The 21,190-nt window shown below is 42.0% G+C and overlaps 1 protein-coding gene across 2 annotated transcripts in view; it reads left to right on the forward strand.

The window, feature by feature from the left end:
• The window catches only part of STS (steroid sulfatase), a 349,033-nt gene that overhangs the window by 211,540 nt on the left and 116,303 nt on the right, over nucleotides 1–21,190 (forward strand). The window contains exon 11 of one of the 2 annotated variants that reach the window (XM_054544306.2): nucleotides 4,851–4,947. The exons of the other annotated variant lie outside the window; for it this stretch is intronic. Coding sequence (XP_054400281.1) covers nucleotides 4,851–4,894 — 44 coding nt within the window. The 3' untranslated portion in view covers nucleotides 4,895–4,947. Of the gene's footprint in view, nucleotides 1–4,850; nucleotides 4,948–21,190 lie in introns of those variants that run through there. 2 annotated transcript variants of the gene reach the window in all.

The raw sequence follows: 21,190 nt of genomic DNA on the forward strand, positions 1-21,190 counted from the left end.
ACATCTACTAACTTTTACTGAGTGAATCTTAGGGAGGTGAATGGCACTTCATTTGGTAACATCTTATGCCACATGGAAATTGAAGGATTGTACAACTTCAGATCCCTTTGTTTTAACAACTATAGCAAGCCCTGCATTTTAATGTCACTTTAAATGTGTTTAAAATATTTAATCCTACTTAATTGTATGTTAAATTTTTTGACAATCCTTTTAAAGTGAAAATAATATCTAGTAGGAACAATAATATTCGTGTGCATCCTACTTATTAGTGCTTTGAATGCAAGTAAATGGTCTTTTGACCCTTTCTCATTTAAATTGTTTGCCTTTTTTTCATCCCAGTCATGCTGAGTGAATTCTGGTGTTTAAAAAATTATATAGTGCTATTATTTTCCATGACAATGCTTTAAAGGGTAACTTGTGTGGGGAAGCACATTTAAAATTTTATTGTATTATTTCCATCACAACAAAGCAATGTTAAAGCTTTTCCAGGATTGTAATGGCTCCTTTTGTGTAAAGTTCATTAAATTCAACAGTGATGACACTTAGAAGAGAGCTACCAGCCCCAATTGAGACAAGGACTTCTGTGTCAAAATGGGAGAAGGGAATGGAAAGGCAAGAGAAAGATTAGTAGGAGATGCGTAGGCAAACCTTAGTCATCCCACGTCTGTTTATGATGCAGTTATCTTAAAGATAAAATAGAGGGTGAGAGAACCAACATGCTATCAGTCTCAGGGTGACAATTACCCTGTAATAGTCTATCTTCAACTATCTTAGATAATGCATAAGAAAGTGCTTGATGAATGATTCCGTCCTAACCACTATTGAAGCTCCAGGGCAGAGAAAAGAACCAGAGTTTCAGATCCTTACCCCTCACTGTCTTGTATGTCTAAAATGTGCAGAGATCTAATGTCAGCTCATCGCTTACCATGGCATAAAAATACATATTTCTCTGCAAAAGTTCATCTCGGCGCCTCTCTGCTCCACAGAAGTTTTCTAAAAATAAGAGAAATCCCTTTTGGAGATGCAGAGATTTATTCTAGAAAATGACAATGCTCTTGGATTATCTTTCAATGAGATTTGGCAATGAGCGGTGTCCCTAACAGCTAGATGACTTGGTGCCCTTTCTGGAATATAATGGCAATGACAAATCTATTTTTGCTTCAGCCCAGGCAGCTATGTTAATGTGCACTCTGTGAGTGCTGAAGACACTTAGTACTGCCCATCCATTTTGAAACCTTTAATAAGAAGCCTGGAGTTAGATCTGTCCTCTTTCCTTCTGTTGTACATCGAGAGACTAACCTCTGTGGCTAAGCTTCCAATCTCGCCCTTTTGCACTATAACCACAGAAATGTGCATACGATGGATGGAAAAGGATTAGACTCTGCAAATTCACATTGCCCTATGTCACCAATTTTGAGGATTAAGTTTCAACACAAAAGAATTCAGTTCCATGACAAAAGTCACTCTAGTGTCTGAGAAGGGTAGATGGTGAAGACAGAGGTGGCTGAATTTTAAGGCATTATTGTGATTAAATGCAATTATCTTACATAACACATTTTAATTATGCCAATAAGAGAGGATTACCCAATTACAAAATGTTTTCAGCAGGACCATATTAACACTCATGTGATGTATCTTTCCTCCTGCTTAACTGTAGTGTGTAAGGATAAATACAAATTGAAATAGTACTCTAGGCTATTTCCTGCTTGGTCAGTGAATATTTTTCTGAACCATAAAATATGGAATTGCCAATTTAGGGAGTTAATAACATTGCCCTAGATTTTCTTTTATCTTGGCAGAAGAACAGAGTTCTTTTCAGCATGGAACTCAGTTCTCTGATTACTTTGTGGTCCATTTTAGTTGCCAATACCTTAGATGTTACAAAAGCAAGACAGTTTCATCAAACACTAAAATATGACATGAACCGCTACAGGAGACTCTTGGCATTTTGCATTTTTATATTAAATTTGATAATAGTATAGATCATTCATTTATGATTTGCATGGAATTGCATTGTGCTCATTGCTGAAAGGAAAATGCTTTCAATCTGCCCTTTGAAGCCTCAGCAATTTGGAATGAAAACTTAGAATAAAATAATCTAAGGCATGTTTTTTGAGAGAGACTCACATGAAAATTTAAATTTTAAAACTTAAACTCATCTATGTGCTTTCAAATAGAGTACAAGATAGAAAGAGTGCATTGTAATTGCTGGGCATATTTTTAAGAAAAATATTTTATTGTGGAAAATTTCAAACAAACACAAAAGTAGAAAGAATGTAATATTGAATCCCCACAACTTTATTCCCAAGCGTCAATAATTGTCACCATTTTATCTATCTTCAAACACAATCATGGTCATGATATTTTAAAATTTTGGATTGTCGTCCATGAACAGAAAATAAGGATTTTAATGTTTCATGATATACTGCATAAATTGCTATGACAATGTGTTTCTTCAAAGTATATATATTTTCATAAAGGTAAATAGTAAAGGAGTTAAATGTAATAAAGACATAAACTATATTGGTATCTTCTGTGTGTCAAACCATCTCAAAACTTAGTGGCCTAATGCTATACCCACATATTTAACTGCTGGTCTTGTGGGTTGACATTTTGGTTCAGCTGAGTGGTTTTTCTTAGATGACTTTGGCTGGGCCTGCTTCAATATCTGACATTGGTTGATGAACAACTGGGCTACCTGGTTTATGACGGCCTCATCTGGAAAGGCAGGAACACCTGGGGCCTCTCTGCATGTGGTTCTGTCATTCTCCAGCAGGCTAGCCCAGCCAATCCTCAAGGCTATAATTCTAGTGGTTCCAAGATCAGCAAGAGAGGACCAGCCCAGTGTGCAGATACCTTGCAAATCTATGCTTGTGTCTGCTTGCTCTAGAGCCCAAACAAGTCACCTGGCTAAGCCCAGCTTCAAGGGTAGATATAAAGACAACTCTTAAAGGGAGTAGCTGCAAAGGCACATTACAAAACAAAAGAAAAAACAAAAGAAAAAACAAAAAAGAACATGCATACAAAGGAGGGAAGATTCTGTGGCCAGTTTTACAATCTACTTCATAAAGTTAAAGTCTTATCAAAAGGAGATGAAGTTGACATAGCAAATTAGGACTTCCAAAAACTCTCTTCTCTGTGAAATCAATAATAAAGCTAGAGAAGGTTGTCAGAAATAACTTTTACAGAACTCTGGAAATTAGCCAAAGGCTTGTTGCATCCCCTGGGAACAACGGTGGGATCTCAGTAAGAAGAGTGTGCTCGTTGGCATTTGAGCTTTCCTTGAGCTTATCCTAGTGCAAGCCTGTATTCTCCCACTGAATGGTGGCTGGAAAAACAGCAGCCCGTGGGTTCTCTAGCAGGGAGCAGAGGGAGCGGAGTGTGGCTGGAGCTCCAGGAAATCCTCATTCCTAATGCTGGTGTATTTATCTGTGTTTGACCTGATATGGAGTTGCCTAGTACAAAGAAATCTTTTCTCTGAGGGAATGAAGCCCTGATAAGTATAATACATGGATAAATGTGGAAAATAATGCTCAGTAAAAGAGCCTGATACAAGGAAACACAACATCTGGGATCCATTTATATGAAATGTCCAGAACAGGCAAACCCATAGGAACAGAAAGGAGAGATAGCCTTTGCCAGAGGCTGGAGGGAGGAGGGATAAGGAGCAACCTCTCATGGGTAGAGGGTTTCCTTTTCCAGGGATGAAAATATTCTGAAATTAGGTGTTGGTGCTGGTTGCACAATTCTGTGATAGAAAAACCACTGAATTGTCCAGGTTAAGATGCTAAATATTATGGGATGTGAATTGTATCTGATTTTTTAAAAAATGAAATCCACCACTTCAATTAAAAAAAGATAAAGTAGGCTGGGCATGGTGGTTCATGCCTGTAATCCCAAAACTTTGGGGGGCTGAGGCGGGCAGATGGCTTGAGCCTAGGAGTTCAAGACCAGCCTGGGCAACATGGTGAAACCCCATATGTACTAAAAGTACAAAAATGTGGCAGGCACCTCTAATCCCAGCTACTTGGGAGGTGGAGGTTGCAGTGAGCTGAGATTGCACCACTGCACTCCAGCCTGGGCAACAGAGCAAGACTACATCTCAAAAAAAGAAAAAAAAGAAAAAGAAAAATGAGCCTGGTGTGCTGACGTGTACCTGTAGTTCCAGCTATTCAGGAGGCTGAGGCAGGAGGATCACTTGAGTCCGGGAGGTTGAGGTTGCAGTGAGCTGAGATTGTGCCACTGAACTCCAGCCTGGGCAACAAATTAAGACCCTGTCTCTAAAAAAATTAATTAATTAATTTTAAAAAGTAAATTTCTTTTGCCATCAGTTATTCAAAATGGACTCTCTAGAGTGTCATCATTGCAAAATTGTCCAATTTCTATGCCATCTTTAGGATGGATTCCTGGAGTGTTGATGGCGCTTTCTTTAGTTCGTCTTGTTGGACAAATTCCCATGTCTGTATTCCAGCTACTCTTCCTGCTTTGAATGCTCCCTTCTCTACATACCTTAGTTACAGTCCCAAAATTATGAACCACAGTTTATCTTAGAGGTCTCAACTCCATCATCTCCTCTCTATAAAACTCACTTCCACCTTGGAACCCATCACTGCTGCTGTTATATCTTTTGTAACAGATGATTTCAACTAGATGTGTTTTAAACTGCCAACTCATTCAGAAAGGGACCAATTTCTATTCATGTTTGTATCCAAAGTGCACAGCATGGTGCCTGACACCTTAGCAGGAATCTGTCGTCTTCTCTGGGCACAGTGAATGTTATGTCCCCCTCAATCTCTGCAACATTTAGTCCAGACCAGCACTCACTGTCCATTTTTCCTCCTCTGCCCAAGGTTGTAAAGGCAACTTAAAAACGGAGTTGTCCCAAAGGAGTTGAAGACTTATTTCCATGCAAAAACGTGGCCACGGATGTTTATAGCAACCTTATTCACGATTGTGAATTGGAAGCAATGAAGATGTCCTTCAGTAAATGAGTGGATGAGTAGATGAGTGGTACATCCAGACAACTGAGTATTATTCAGCACCTAAAAGAAATGAACTGTCAGGCCACAAGAAGGCATGGAGGAAACTTAAATGCATATCACTAAGTGAAAGAAGCCAGTCTCAAAAGGCTCATACTGTATGATTTCAACTATGGGACATTCTGGAAAAGGGAAAACTATGAGAACAGTAAAAAACAAATCAGTGGTTGCCAGGGGGAAGAAGGAGGGGTGAATAGGTGGAGCACAGAAGATTTTTAGGGTAGAACACAGTGAACCTACCCTGTGTGACATTATATAATGGTGGATCCATGTCATTATACATTTGTCCAAACCCATAGAATGTACAACACCCAGAGTGAACCCTAATGTAGATGGTGGTGATGATGATGTGTCGATGTAGGTTCATCAGTTGTAACAAATACACTGCTCTGGTGAATGAAGTTGATGATGGGGGAGGCTGTGCATGAGTTGGGGAAGGGATATAGAGGAAATGTCTATACCTTTCACACAGTTTTGCTATGAAGGTAAAATTGCTCTAAAAGTAGTATTAACTCTTACATACATAAAAAATAAGGTTTTAACTCATAATAAGCATACACACTGAGTGGTGACACTTGAACTGTAAGCTGGCCACCTAGGTGGACTCATTCAGCTTTTCCTTGGTTCTAAGATATAGAGCGTACTCTTCTATCCAGAATGTGCATTTCGTATCTGACTTGAACCTGAACCCCAACAGAATGCCACCCCAAGTCCAATGAGCCTATTTCACTTTGCGTATGTGAACAGTACTCCACTATGGGGCCCACCGTTTAATGCAATATGAACAGTGCTCCCTGGACTTGTGTACTATAGCCATCCGCTGCTCCAAATCCTTCCTTTGCTCAGAATCTCTGGCCAACTCTATCCTATCCAGCTCATAGCTGTGTCGCCACCGAAATCTCATCTTGAATTGTAACTCCCACAATTCCCACGTGTCCTGGGAGAAACCTGGTGGGAGGTAATTGAATCATGGGGAGAGGTATTTCCCATGCTGTTCTCATAATAGTGAATAAGTCTCATGAGATCTGATGGTTTTAAAAATGGGAGTTTCCCTGCATAAGCTCTCTCTCTCTCTGCCTTCCACCATCCATGTAAGATGTAACTTGCTCCTCCTTGCCTTTCATCTTCCAACATGATTGTGAGGCCTTCCCAGCCACGTGGAACTGTAAGTCCAATAAACATCTTCCTTTTGTAAATTGCCCAGTCTCAGGTATGTCTTTATCAGCAGCATGAAAACAAACTAATACAATAAATTGGTACCAGTAGAGTGGGGTGCTGCTAAAAAGAAATCCAAAAATGTGGAAGCAACTTTGGAACTGGGTAACAGGCAGAGGTTGCAACAGTTTAGAGGGGTTGGAAGAAGACAGGAAAATATGGGAGAGTATGGAACTCCCTAGAGACTTGTTGAATGACTTTGACCAAAATGCTGATAATGGCATAGACAATGAAATCCAGGCTGAGGTGGTCTCAGATGGAGAAGAGGAACTAGTTGGGAACAGGAGCAAAGGTGACTCTTGTGATGTTTTAGCAAAGAGACTGGTGGCATTTTTCCCCTGCCCTGGAGATTTGCGGAACTTTGAATTAGAGAGAGATGATTTAGGATATCTGGCAGAAGAAATTTCTAAGCAGCAAAGCATTCAAGATGTGACTTGGGTGCTGTTAAAGGCATTCCATTTTATAAGGGAAGCAGAGTGTAAATGTTCAGAAAATTTGCAGCCTGACAATGTGATAGAAAAGAAAATCCCATTTTCTGAGGAGAAATTCAAGCCAGCTGCAGAAATTTGCATAAGTAACGAGGATTCGATTGTTAATCCCCAAGACAATGGGAAAAATATCTCCAGGGCATGTCAGAGGTCTTCACGGCAACCCCTCCCATCACAAGGCCTGAAAGCCTAGGAGGAAATAGTGATTTCATGGGCCAAGCCCAGGGTTCCCATGTGGTGTGCAGCCTAGGGACTTGGTGCCCTGTGTCCCAGCTGCTCCAGCCATGGCTGAAAAGGCCTAACATAGAGCTCTGGCCATGGTTTCAGAGGGTGGAAGCCCCAAGCCTTGGTAGCTTCCACATGGTATTGAGCCTGCAAGGGCACAGAAGTCAAGAATTGAGGTTTGGGAACATCTGCCTAAATCTCAGAAGATGTATGGAAACTCATGGATGCCCAGGCAGAAGTTTGCTGTAGAAGTGGGGCCCTCATGGAGAACCTCTTCTAGGGCAGTGTGGAAGGCAAACATGGGGTCAGAGCCCCCACACAGAGTCCCTACTGAAACACTGCCTAGTGGAGCTGTGAAAAGAGGGCCACTGTCCTCCAGACCCCAGAATGGTAGATCCACTGACAGCTTGTACCATGCACCTGGAAAAGCCGCAGACAATGCCAGCCTGTGAAAGCAGCTGGGAGAGAGGCTGTACCCTGCAAAGCCACAGGTGCAGAGCTTCCCAAGACTATGGGAACCTACCACTTGCATCAGCATGACCTGGATGTGAAACATAGAGTCAAAGGAGATCATTTTGGAGCTTTAGGATTTGACTGCCCCACTGGATTTTGGACTTGCATGGAGCCTTTGGCCCCTTTGTTTTGGTCAATTTCTCCCATTTGGAATGGCTGTATTTACCCAATACCTGCACCCCATTGTATCTAGAAAGTAACTAACTTGCTTTTGATTTTACAGGCTCATAGGTGGAAAGGACTTGCCTTGTCTCAGTGATACTTTGGACTGTGGACTTTTGAGGTAATGCTGAAATGAGTAGAGACTTTGGGGGACTGTTGGGAGGTCATGATTGGATTTGAAATGTAAGGACATGAGATTTGGAGGGGCCAGAGGTGGAATTATATGGGTTGGCTGTGTCCCCACCCAAATCTCATCTTGCATTGTAACTCCCACAATTCCCATGTGTCATGGGAGGAAACTGGTGGGAGATAATTGAATCATGGAGGTATGTTTTTCCCGTGCTGTTTTCGTGATAGTGAATAAGTCTCGTGAGATCTGATGTTTTTAAAAACGGGAGTTTCTCTGCGCAAACTCTCTCTTTTTGCCTGCCGCCATCCATGTAAGACGTGACTTGCTTCTCCCTGCCTTCTGCCATGATTGTGAGGCCTCCCCAGCCATGTGGAACTATAAGTCCATTAAACCTCTTTCTTTCCAGTCTCAGGGTATGTCTTTATCAGCAGCATGAAAACAGACTAATACACCAGCTTATCCCAGCTCTAACTGACAGCCTCAAGTGCACAGATTTCTGGCCACTCTTTCTTGGGGGCTCTTTCTCAACCTGGCTCTGAATAATTAACCTTATTCTCAAACTTTCAATCCAAACTTTACTTATCTCCTCCAGTTTGGCTTTATAGTTTAAACTTGGCTGAGAATTCGCCCCACTATTCATAGTTAAATTTGTCCCTTTGAATGGAAATTAATCCCCTGTATTCATTCCCATTCTCACTAGCTCCTGTAACTCTCTTGTCCCCATTTCTACATGGGCATTTATCAGAAACTCTTTATGTCTCTTACCTAAGATGCAATGACTTTTGCAAAGCAATCTAAATAAAATTATTTAAAAATTGAGTAGCTAACATGACCTTTCAAAGAAGCATGTATTTTTGGACTCTCTCTTATCTGAGGTGCAAATCACTCTAGACACCATTACTGAGCTCAGCTGCCATTCAATGTAGTCTGAATTGCCTGCATAAAAATGACTACCTTACAAGAAATTATTCCATAAGAATCATCATGGTCTAAATGTATATATCCAATACATTTGTGTAATGTTTCATTGACCTAAAAATCTCACTCTATAAGTGACTGTTTTGATGTCATCAACATTTGTATCCACTTCTTTTTTGGAGGATGATGTCTTATCTTTCTTTAGGCTACCCTGAAATAAACAAAATAGCTCATAGGATTTCCTGTGTTAGCAAATTCCAGGCTTTCCACAGGTTCTAGACCCCAAGTGATACATTGGTATATTTGGAAAGGTAGATTTTTAGCAATAAAAAAATGAAAATGCAGACATAGCTAGTTCTAGGAATAAATATACTGGAGCCACAAGGCAGAATCTTATTTATTTTTTTTTTTGCAGATAATACAGGCTTAAAATAACTTTAACCCATCTATGAGGATAATCACAGGAATAGGGCCTTGGCCTAATTAAAATTACATATTCCAAAAGATATATAATATAGCTTTCAATTATCCAAGACATCAGATACTTGGTGGTTTGTCAATGATAAATAAACTTTAGCTTTATAAGTAAAGCCTTAAAAAGGACAAGATAATTTGTGTGTGTTTGCTCTTATGTGTCATTCAAATTGATTGGTTAATTATTCCCTTATTGTCTGAGCTGTTTGGCATTTTGCAAACAGTTTTCACAAGGCTTGATGTTCTGAAGAAGGTGTAAATTTTCCAAGGTGAAGTAGAATGAATGTGAGCTAACTTATTGAGGCTGGCATCATGAATTAAATAACTGGTTGTTATTGACTTACTGAACCACCAGACATGTCACAGAGGAACTCAACTCTATATAGATTCTTAAATGAAAGAACTTGATCATTTTGGTGACTCAAAATGCAGTCAAATTTCTTAGTCATATGTCATGTAATTAATTTATGTAAGCATTTACACAAATTAGTATTTAGTTTTAAAAGTATTTCTGAATATATGGAGTTCAATGGATGTGTTTCAGAACTAACCTTTACTTGCATGGGTTTATTTTCATTCTATTGTCATTTCTTGATTTGGAGGCAGTTATTGGTGGTCTTTGGTCTTAACCTCTTTGATGCTAGTGCTTTCTTCTGTTGAATACTGTGGGCAGGAGGACCACAGGCATAGACCTTCAAAGGAGTATATCAACTCTGGCTGAGGTCCCACAGGCTTTGGCTTGAACATGTCCATGTGTCAGTCAGCTATTTCCACAATAATGCTATATAATAAGCTAGCCTCTAACTCAATGCATAAAAATACATATTTCTTCTCATGCTCATTTTTTTCTGGGAGTCATCTATTGTGGCTTTACTCCCTGTGTTACGTTCAGGGCCAAGCTTGGAGGCAGAGGACAGAGCACCCAGAGGACAAGAAGAAACATAAGCTCCTTTTCAGATTTAAGCCTGTAAGTGTCATTTCTGTCTACATTTATTTGGTCAGACCATGTGTCAGTGAAGTATACTCTCATGGAGCTTGAGGGAGACTGTACTACTTAGATTTTTATTGCTGTGTAATGAATTGCCACAAACTTAGCAGTCTAAAACAATACCCATTTATTATCTCAGTTCCGTAAGCCAGAAATGCAGAGGAGCTTAACTGGGATCTCTGCTCCAGTTCTTACCAGAATGAAATTTATGTATCATCTAGGACTTCTGATCTCACCTGGAGCTGAAGGTTGTCTGCCAAGATCAATGATTATTGGCAGAATTATTTTACTTCTCATGCTGTCCACATGGGTTCCTCCATCTTTGTTTTATTTTACTTTTTTTTTGTGTTGGGACAGGATCTCACTCTGTCACCCAGGCTGGAGTCCAGTGGTGTGACCACGGCTCACTGCAGCCTTGTCCTCCCCAGGCTCAGGTGATCCTCCCATCTCAGCCTCCCGAATAGCTGGGACTACAGGTGTTCACCACCACACCAGGCTGATTTTTTTTTCTTTTGCATTTTTTGTAGAAATGGGGTTTCTCCATGTTGCCCAGGCTGGTCTCAAACTCCTGGGCTCGAGCAATCCTCAGCCTCCCAAAGTGCTGGGATTACAAGCATTAGCCACCACACCCAACCAGGTTCTTCCATCTTTAAAACAGCAATGGAAGATCAAGTCCTTCTCACACTTCAGATCTCTCTGATATTATCCTCTGTCTTTTTCTTACTTCTAAGAGCTCATGTTATTACACTGAATCCACCAGGTAATCCAGGGTAATCTCCAGTTGAGTAGGAAGCTTATTAAGTGAGCTTGAGTAATCTTATTCAGTCAGAAGATAAGTTCAACTAATTCAGCTGAAGTTATTCAACTTAAGTTATTATAACTTGGAAGATACATTCAACTGATTAGTAACCTTAATTATATCTGCAAAATCCCTTTTGCTATGTAACCTACTTATAACCACAGGAGCAGCACCAGGAAGTGAAAGTCATGATGGTGAAAATTCTGCCTACCCCAGAAACAGAGGCAAATATTTGCTGAACAATGTCCTACCTCACCCTAGCCCTATTCTGACCTAAAACATCACCATGACCTCGCCAGTGTTCTTGCTCCATGTGACCAATTCTGTTCCACTCTTTCAGGGAAGTCCTCATTGGGAAATGAGGTTATTTCAACTTTTTAAAACATCTTATTGGTTACCAGCATGGGCAACGTAGTAAGACTCTGTCCCTACAAAAATATTCAAAAGTTAGCTGGGTTGGTGGCACGTGCCCATGGTCCTAGCTACTCAGGAGCCTGAGGTGGGAGGATCACTTGAGCATAGGAGTTTGAGGCTTTGGTGACCTATAATCACACCACTGCACTGAGTGTTAGGCAACAGAGCGAAACTCTGTTTCTAAAAAATAAAATAAGACATACAAAATAAAATATCTCATTGGCTAAAATGTAGTCACATGACCAAGCCACAGAGGAGGCTGGGAAATGTAGTCTTTAGCAGACTAGCTACATGCTCAAATAAAAAAATTCTATAATTGTGAAAGAAATGCAGAATAGATGTTGGCTTAACACTGCAGGTAGTAAAGGCTGCCAGTGTTAAGCCAATATCTATTGTAATGGCTTACTTACATTCTATATGTCATCAGTCTTGCTTACATTACATCATTTTATTCTTATATTGTATCCATGAGGGAGTGACAGTTTTCTCAATTAACAACTGAGAAAAACCTATGATACTTGAGGGTATTAGTGTTTAGTGGGTGGGTAAAGGAGGGAAGAAATTCTAGGCAGAAGGTGGTAGGGGAGACAAGGAAGACAGGGTGAAATATTACTCTACAGTTTAGCAATTGCAGTTTCTTTAATGTTCTTGTGCCTATGTCTGTGCGTGTGTCTGAATTTGTGTGTGTTTATGTGTCTGTGTATGTGAGTATGCCTTTGTATGTGTTAATTATGAGGGCTGAAAATGAGAGCTATGATTCAAGAGACTAGCATTGTAAGGTTTTAAGAAGGGGGCTAAAATGTTTCTCAGAAATTAAACATTGGAGCTGTTTCTTTGTTGCACCTCTGGTGCCTACAGAACCCATATGGATCAGCTGGGTGAAAGGTGACATACATAAAAGGCATGGTGGCTCACCCCTGTAATCCCAGCACTTTTGGAGGCCAAGGTGGAAGGATCGCTTGAGCCCAGGAGTTTGAGACCAGCAACACAGCAAGACCTTGTCTCTACAAAAAATAAAACAAATTATATAGCTGGTCTTGGTGGTGCATACCTGTAATTCCAACTACTTGGGAGGCTGAGGAAGAAGGATCAGTTGAGCCTAGGAGTTTGAGGCTGCAGTAAGCCATGATGGTGCCACTGTACTCCAGCTTGGGCAACAGAGTGAGACCCTGTCTCAAAAAAAAAAAAAAAAAAAAAAAGTAAGTTGTTTGTAATTAAAATGAGTCACTCAAGATATCACTGCCCAGACAAGGGATACCCAAAACTATTTTACTGGAAGGGAAAAAATATTTAACTTCGTACAATGTTCCATAAAACTGCAGAAATGCTTCCTTATGTTTCTCCAATTTATGCTCCTGTAATTCAAAGAGGGAAAGTAATGAATATGTGTGGAGTTTCCCTTCCAGAACTGAAAGCATCCTTTTTGCAAAGGGCTCATGTCTCTTTCTGGGTGAATAAGGATGATAGGACCCTTCTGCAGAGGGGCTCAGCCCTGTTTCTCCCTTCTTCCTGCCTCCTTCCTTTGCACAGACTGTCTTTGAAGCGCCTCCAGCATCATGTCACAAGGAAAATGTAAGTCACATTAGGACTATAAATGAATTGGAGGAGTAGCAGATGCAATAAACTGGTAGCTGTCTTGAGATATGACATCTATACCAACCAATATATCTCAGAGGAAAGACGGCTGTTCCTCCTTCCTCCTTATTTACTCTGAGGCGCTGTATAAAATGCTCTACCATCAAATAAATGATGGCAGAACAGAAAGTGGAGGTGCTATAAATTTTGTGCTTGGCAGCTTGCACTAGATGTATTTCAAGGTAATGACTCTACCTAGAACTTTTCTAGAATGACCCCTGTCAAAGCCCCTATTCAGAAGCTATGTTCACTTCTGAATGAGGTGAAGAGAAGCTTGGAATAGGATTAGATAATGGATACATGTACAGGCTGCTAAGATGTTTATGGCCTGTGGGGTTTGCTGTGAATGCAGGAGCTGGGCCAGTCCAATTTCTTGCCAGCAGTTTGAATTTGGGAACTTCAGAAATGGAGTCAGTCACATGTCTGGGAGAGTGCAAACCAAAATATTGTGATTCTGCAAAGATACGGCTTCATTTCTAGTTCCTTGGGTGCTGGGTTGTTTCTGGTTTCCTTTCTCTGGATTTCCTGACGTTTCCATGATGTCTCATAAAAATGTGCACTTCTTGCCCAACTTGGGTTTCCTCAAGAGGGTATCTGATTTCACAAGAAAAACAACAACCGTCTCACTTTACACAAAAATTAGCTAATATGCACTGACTGTTTACTAGGTACCAGACCATATCCTAAAAACTTTATGGATATTGACTCTGTTATTTCTCAAAGGGCATTATTAGGTATTTTAGCTACATTTTAAAATGTGGAAAATGAGGCTAGGAAAGGCACATTCTTCAGTGTGACTCAGATGCCACACCCTCAGCCTCTATATTGTGTGACAAATCAGAGATTCATGTGGAAGAGTTAAGTTATATGTTATACTGAAGGAAATGTGAATTCTGTACCTGATGTATTTTATGTGTTAGTTGGTTTATTTATAATATAAGGTTCTCAGCTGTCCTGCAACAGCCATTGGACTGACAGTCCATTAAAATGTAAGTGGATCCCAAGCCAGGATTTCAGTTAATTCAACTGATGACTGCTATTGGATATTCCTGAAGAGAGGGCGGATCTAGAGGGAAAAAGAAGAGAAAGCTGTGTGTATGAGGGAACAATAATGATGACCACAATTACAACAATAATGTAAGGAACAGTATTAACTGACCAAGGAAAATTGCTCAGTAGACTATAACTGGACCAGGAGTAGATTTAAATGAGTTGAGTGAAAGAAGAAGAGTAAAAGGTCAGAGCAGAACTCACTCCTGTGAGTACCAGGGGCCAAAGCCTCACTCACATTCTTACCCTCATACTTCTCCAAGTCTTCCTTCCCTGGGCAAGATCTCCCCCACTCTCTGGTCTCACAGAGAGGCAGAGAACATAGTCCTTGAAGCTTGACAAACCTACATTTAAAACTCCATGTCTGGGCTGAATGCAGTGGCACATACCTGTAATCTAGCACTTTGGGAGGCCAAGGTCGGAGGATTACTGGAGGCCAGGAGTTCAAGCCTGCAGTGAGCTAGGATTGCACCGCTGCACTACAGCCTGAGTGACAAAGCAAGACCCTGTTTCTAAAAATATACATGAAAAAAGTTAAAAATTCCATGGCTGCCAGTTTTGCGATTTTTTGCTCAGTTTCTCTTCTGTAATATGGACATGTGGACACTTGTCACTTTGGAGGGTCATACTGTAATATAATGAATACACACACATTATATAAAAGTGTTTGCAGTATCTATAATGTATGCCTAACACTCATTTTTCAATATTCATTGGTCATCCACCTATTCAAGTGTCATGGAATCCTTGGAGTGTTGCTTCACCAGCCAGAAACCTCTGTGGCCAGTGACGCCTTCTGCCTGGGTGTTTCTTGCACCTGCTGGTCTCATTTCACCCACTTGGCCTGGCAGGTTGTGCTTGGCTTGCACTACCAGCCCAGATCTCATATTTGCCAAGTGCAAGCCAGGTGCGGAGTGGCAAGGGGTGTGTAGGTGAGCGAGCATGGGGTCCAGCCACTGCATGCAGCCAGGCATGCTGGCTGCTGCAGTGGGTCAGGCAGCTCCAGGTGCCAACACAGGTGCCAGCTCCATGCCAGGCTGTGGCTGGACCAGATGTACTGCACGCAACTTCTGCTGTGGGCACTCCCATCTGGACGAGGGGAACGTGGTGGTGTCCTGAAGCTTGGAGATGCCAGGAACTGCAGATTCCCAAAGAGGGTGTCACAGCCCTGGCTCTGAGAGCTCCTAGGTCTGGGCTCCCAAAAGGGAAGCAGCTCTTCTCTTCTTCTTATCATCTGCACCGTTGTGAGTGGAGGTGCGTGTTTCAGCCCTGTTTGTGTTACAGCTCTTTTAGTGCTGTTATTCAGTGGATCTCAAGTTTTTGTCTCATCTCCAGGAAGAATGAGGTACACAGACAACTGGAGGGTGAGCAAGGCAGAGAGGAGCTTCATTGAGTCGCAGAACAGTTCTCAGGAGACCCAAAATGGGTAGCTCCTTTCCATAGGCAGGTCATCTAAATGTCTATGCAGCCCTCAGTGGAGAGGAGACCTGCAGTGGGTAGCTCCCCTCCACAGGCAGGTCATCCCAATGTCTGTGCAGCCCTCAGTGGAGAAGAGACCTGGAGTGGGTAGCCCCTATCCACAGGCAAGTCATCCTGACATCTGTGCAGCCCTCAGTGGAGAGGAAACCCGGAATGGGTAGCTCCTATCCACAGGCAGGTCGTCCCTTCATCTGCCCGAATCTGGCTGAGTCTGGGGTTTTTATGGGCTTCAGAGGGGAGGAAGTGCCTCCTGATTGGTCCCTGGGTGGCCATGGCCAGGCCAAGGAAAAGCACCGTTAGTTCTCACTGCGGTCTGTGGAACTGACAGCCTGGCCTCAGATCACCCCTGGCTTGAAGGTGAGGCCTCACCAGGGACCCACCCCTTTCCACCCAGAAGCCTGTCTGCCTCCTGCTGTCATCGACCTGTCATCCATAGTGCCCATGGCACCCAGACTGTTTACGCCAAGGGGAACCTGCAGGCCCACACAGAGCTGCCCTCAGCCCCACTCCTTGGCCTCCCTCCTGTGCTCATCAGTGCCTAAAGCCCAGAGGGGGCCGAGGCAGCAGGAGGCTGGTGTGTCAGTGCTGCCTCAAGCACACACACCCAGCTGGATCGTGTCGGCATCTGGGCTTGACCTCAACTTTGCTGCGAAATCAGACTGGATACTGGGAGTGGGGAGAGGCCAGGCAGTTGGAGAAGGCACTTCTGAGCCTGTGGAGGGAGGGGTCTTCCCAGCTGATATGGTTTGCCTGTGTCGCCACCCAAATCTTATCTTGAATAGTAACTCCCACAATTCCCACGTGTCATAGGAGGAACCCAGTGGGAAGTAATTGAATTATGGGGGCAGGTCTTCCCTGCACTGTTCTCTTGATAGTGAATGAGTCTCACAAGATCTGATGGTTTTAAAAATGGAAGTTTTCCTGAACAAGCTCTCTCTTTGCCTGCTACCATTCACATAAGACGTGACTTGCTCCTCCTTGCCTTCTGCTATAATTGTGAGGCCTCCCCAACCACGTGGAACCATAAGTCCATTAAACCCTTTTTCCTGTATAAATTACCCAGTCTCAGGTATGTCTTTATCAGCAGCATGAAAATGGACTAGTACACCAGTCCTCAAGAGCACAGGGATGCCCAGGTCTGCAGCCATGGCTGGGTGGCTGCATCTGTGCCTGTGAGGGTGGGGCTTCACCCCTCTAACTCAGAAGGGGGTGGGGCTCCCACCTGTTCCCAGCTCCCACTGGCTCCATGGAGTGAACAGCCCTGGCCACGCCTCCCCCCGCCACAGCCGGCATCATGGCAGTGGCCACTCCAGACAGGTCTCTGTTGCCATCACAAGCATCCTTAGCCCATCCTCAGATGGTCTTTTTATCCATAATGCATGTCGTATTCTATTCCACATGGCAGCTGTTCATACTGTGTTCACTGTTTTTGAGTCTCTAGTCCTTTACACCATCCCTCTCTCTGGACTCTTACTGGATTAAGAACATGGAATTCCCTTAGCTAACCCATTTTCAGGTTTTCTACCTGTCAACTCAAATATTATCCATGTCATTATGTTTTATTTTATTTCTTTGTTGTTTTGTTTGTTTGTTTTTGAGACAAGGTCTCACTCTGTCACCCAGGCTGGAGTGCAATGGTGCAGTCATAGCTCACTGCAGCCTCAACCTCCCGTGCTCAAGTAATGCTCCCACTTCAGTAGCCCAAGTAGCTGGGACTACAGGCATGCACCGCCACACCCAGCTAATTTTTCCGACTTTCAGTAGAGACAAGGTTTCACTGTGTTGCCCAGGCTGGTCTTGAACCCTTGAGCTCAAGTAATTCTCCCACCTTGGCCTTCCAGAGTGTTAGGATTACAGGTATGAGTCACTGCCCCTGGCCATTTATTTCTGTCTCAGCAGACTTTTTTTGCAAGTCTCACCTGTTGTGCTGGGCTCTCAAACTCTTGAACTCATCCACTGTCCTCTCTTTAGGAACTTTTTCCATCTGGAATTTTCTTTTGTGACATCAGCCCCTTCCTCTCCGCCATCCCCTCCCACCCTGTGTCCCTCTTCTTAGGAAGATTTACTTTGACCCTCCTTCCCTGATACACTAATGCTTCATCGCATTCTTGGTTGCATTCAAGCCTTTGCCACATCATAACACAGTAGTGCATGCCATTGATTTTACTTCTACCTATCCAGCTCGCCCTTCAACCATGGAACATCCCCTCTCATACAGTTGTCCATTTAGAGCTCTTCTTTCCAAATAGTTGCCTACTCGAGTGACCTCTTTTCATGTTCATTCTAATGGAATGCTCAGTGCTATTTGACACTGCTAACCAATGCTTCTTTCTTCCATGTCCCCCCTTTTAAGAAGTTTTTTAGATTTAGGTAGTACATATGAAGATTTGTTACATGGGGTTATTTTGTGGTGCTGGGGTTTAGACTTCTATTGAACCCATCACCCAAATAGTGAACATAGTACCCAATAGATCATTTTCAGCCCTTGTTCCCCTTTTGGGGTCCCCAGTGTCAGTTGTTGCCATTTTTATGTCCATGTGTACCCATGGTTTAGCTCCCACTGCTAACTGAGAACAAATGATATTTGACTTTCTGTTTCTGCATTAATTCACTTAGAATAATGACCTCCATCTGCATTCATGTTGCTGCAAAGAATGTGATTCATTCTTTTTTATGGCTGCATAGTATTCCATGATGTATATGTACCATGTTTTCTTTAATCAAGCCACCACTGATGGACCCTTAGGTTGATTCCATGACTTTGCTAGTGTCAATAGTGTTGCAATAAACATGTATGCACAGGTGTCTTTTTTATAAAATGATTTGTTTTCCTTTGGGCAGATACCCAGTAGTGGATCAGTCTTCCTTGTTGGGTCTAAGACACTATACATTCCAATTTCTCTTCTTATCTCATTAGATCATTCATTTTCCTTTGATGAATTCTCTGTTTCCCCACTGTTTCTCCATTATCCTATTCTTGCTGCCTTTATATTAAGTATAGGAATTTCTCCTTTGACCTGTGTCTCCCCTGAGTTTATACTTACTCCTGGTTGTAAATATTTTCATAAAAATGACTTCCAACTCCTTCCCCTCCACTAGTTTCCACCTTTACCTAGAGTTTCCCTCAGTATTATAAATTCCTTGCTAGACACTTAAACTCAACACATTCCAAACAAAATGAACCAACTTCCCCTTTCCCTGAGGGAGGAAAAACAGATACAGTTGTACCCTTTCTTTTGGTTCATTGTATTACCATCTTTCAATTCATTTGGCCCCAAAATGTGGAAGTCACTTTTGTTTCTTTCTCAACGTTTCATTCAATTTTTATCGAGTTATGTTGATTCCACTTTAGGACTATCTCTTGAACTTGTAAACTTTTATTGATTCCAAATGGCAGTCTCTTAGTTCAGGGTCTTGTCATATCTGATCTATATTATTTCTGACTGATCATTCTTCCTGCAGCTTCCTGCTCACGCTAATCTGTTCTACAGACAAATGCAAGTACTATCTTTCACGACACTCATTCTCCGACCTTATCTTTTCTGTCTGCATTGGCTCTTCTCTCCGTATTTCTGAAGCGCTGGCCATATCAGATAACTTGCCATGTCCTCTTTTTGTTTGTGGCCATCTATCTTGGCTCATGTTAGCAGATCCTGCTGTCTGGAATGACTTTTCTTCCTTCCCCCCTACTGAAGTCTGTATTAGTTTTCTGTGGGTGCTATAACAAAATACCACAAATGTAGCAGCTTAAAGCATCACACCTTTATTATCTCACAGTTATATAGGTCAGGAGTTGAGGTGAGCTTGGCTTGTTTCTCTGCTGGAATCTCTCAGATGGCTGGAATCAAGGTGGTCAGTGGCCTGACCTCTTATCGGGAGACTCTGAGGAGAGCCCACTTTCCAGCCTACTCAGGTAGTTGGAAGATTCAGCTGTCGGACTGAGGTCCCCCTTTCCTGATTGGCTGTCAGCCAGGAGCCGTTCTCAGCTCCTTCTGGCTACCTGCATTCCTTATCATGGTGCCTGCTGCATTTCCAAACCAGCAACAATGCATTGAGTCTTTCCCATGCTTGGAATCTCTCTCTGACAATTCCTTCTACCACGTCTTCCTCTCCAACTGGAGAAATTTCTCCACTTTTTAGGGTGCATGTGATTAGATTAGGTTCACTGGGATAATTCAGGATTATGTCCATCTCTTAAACTCTGTAAACTTAAATCCATCTGCAAATGTAATTGTTATATAACTTCACATATTTGTAAGTTCCAGGTATTAGAGTGTGGACATGATTGAGGTGGAGAGTAGGGAGGGCATTTTGCCTACCACAAAAGCGCAGTAATTTTTCAGAATATAAACTCTATCTCTGTAAAGTGATTTTCACTTAGTTGCGTCCTTCAGGGTATTACCCTAACCTTGTACTTGTTAATGTCCTCTGACAATTGTGCAGTATTTTATTATAGGAACTTATTTACAAATATGTCTCCTATTATCAATAATAAATTACATGAACTCAGAAAACACACCCTAATCACCTTGACATTCCTATGCAGAATCTCACAGTGCCTTATGTGTTTTTGTCAAATAAACTGAGTATGTTCCGTAATAATTTGCTGAATGTTTATTAAGCTTTTGCTATGTCTGAAGCATTGTTATCTTTAGATGAGAAGCAATTTGAAGACATCAGGTAGAGTTAAACATGATAGGTGAACTTTCGTCTGTGTTACATCAAGGCACACTGATGTATACAGAGGAATAAATACCCCCACATACTCACTGTATTAATTGCATATTGACACATAACAAAATGCCACAAACTTAGGGGCTTAAATAGCACATATTTATTAGTTTACAGTTACTATATGTTAGGAATCTAGGGGTGGCTTGATTGGATCTTCTGTTTCAAGGTCTTCCACAAAGCTATAGTCAAGGTGTAAGCCAGGGCTGGGGTCTTACCTGAAAGTTTGGGTGAGGAAGGAGTTGCCTCTAAGCTAATGTGGTTGTTGGCAGATCCAGTTCCTTCTCAGCGATTTGGAGAAGTCTCCCTTAGTTTGTTATCACATGGTCAGCTCCAACATAGCAGGTTGTATCCACCAAGTGTGAAAGTTGAGATGGCAAGAAGATCTGAAAGCAAGGCAGGAGTTAGATGTTGTGTAACCTAATGATGAAATAGATACACCATCACCTTTGTAGTATTCTATTAGTTAGAAGCAGGTTACTAAGCCAGCCACACAGAAGGGAAGGGATTACACAGGGTGTGGGTTATCAGGAGGCAGAACCATTGGAGGCCATGTGAGCATCAGCTTGTCTTATGCACCCGTGCAGAGACACAGATACATAAGCATATTAAATCATTCAGTAGATGGAAAAACATGTGCATTAGGGGGAGAGAATGAGAGCAGCTGATCATAGAGTTTGGTGGGATTGTGACCAAGAAATTAGATGGAGGGGCTGATATTTTGAGGAAAGTGATTTAGGAGACAAGAGAAGATGAATGGAATCCTTTATTTATAAAAGCTCCTCCTCAAGGCTTAAGTTAGTAGTCTTGACATAAATGATCAAGTAATGCCCCAGTGGTTAACAACCCTGTCTGCCCACTTCTGAACATATAAAAGCATAACATATTCCTGTGTGCAGAAATGAATACGTTTCTAGAATGGTGGTTCTT

The sequence above is a fragment of the Pongo abelii genome, chromosome X (genome assembly GCF_028885655.2).
Source record: "Pongo abelii isolate AG06213 chromosome X, NHGRI_mPonAbe1-v2.0_pri, whole genome shotgun sequence".
NCBI classification, from domain to species: Eukaryota; Metazoa; Chordata; class Mammalia; order Primates; family Hominidae; genus Pongo; species Pongo abelii.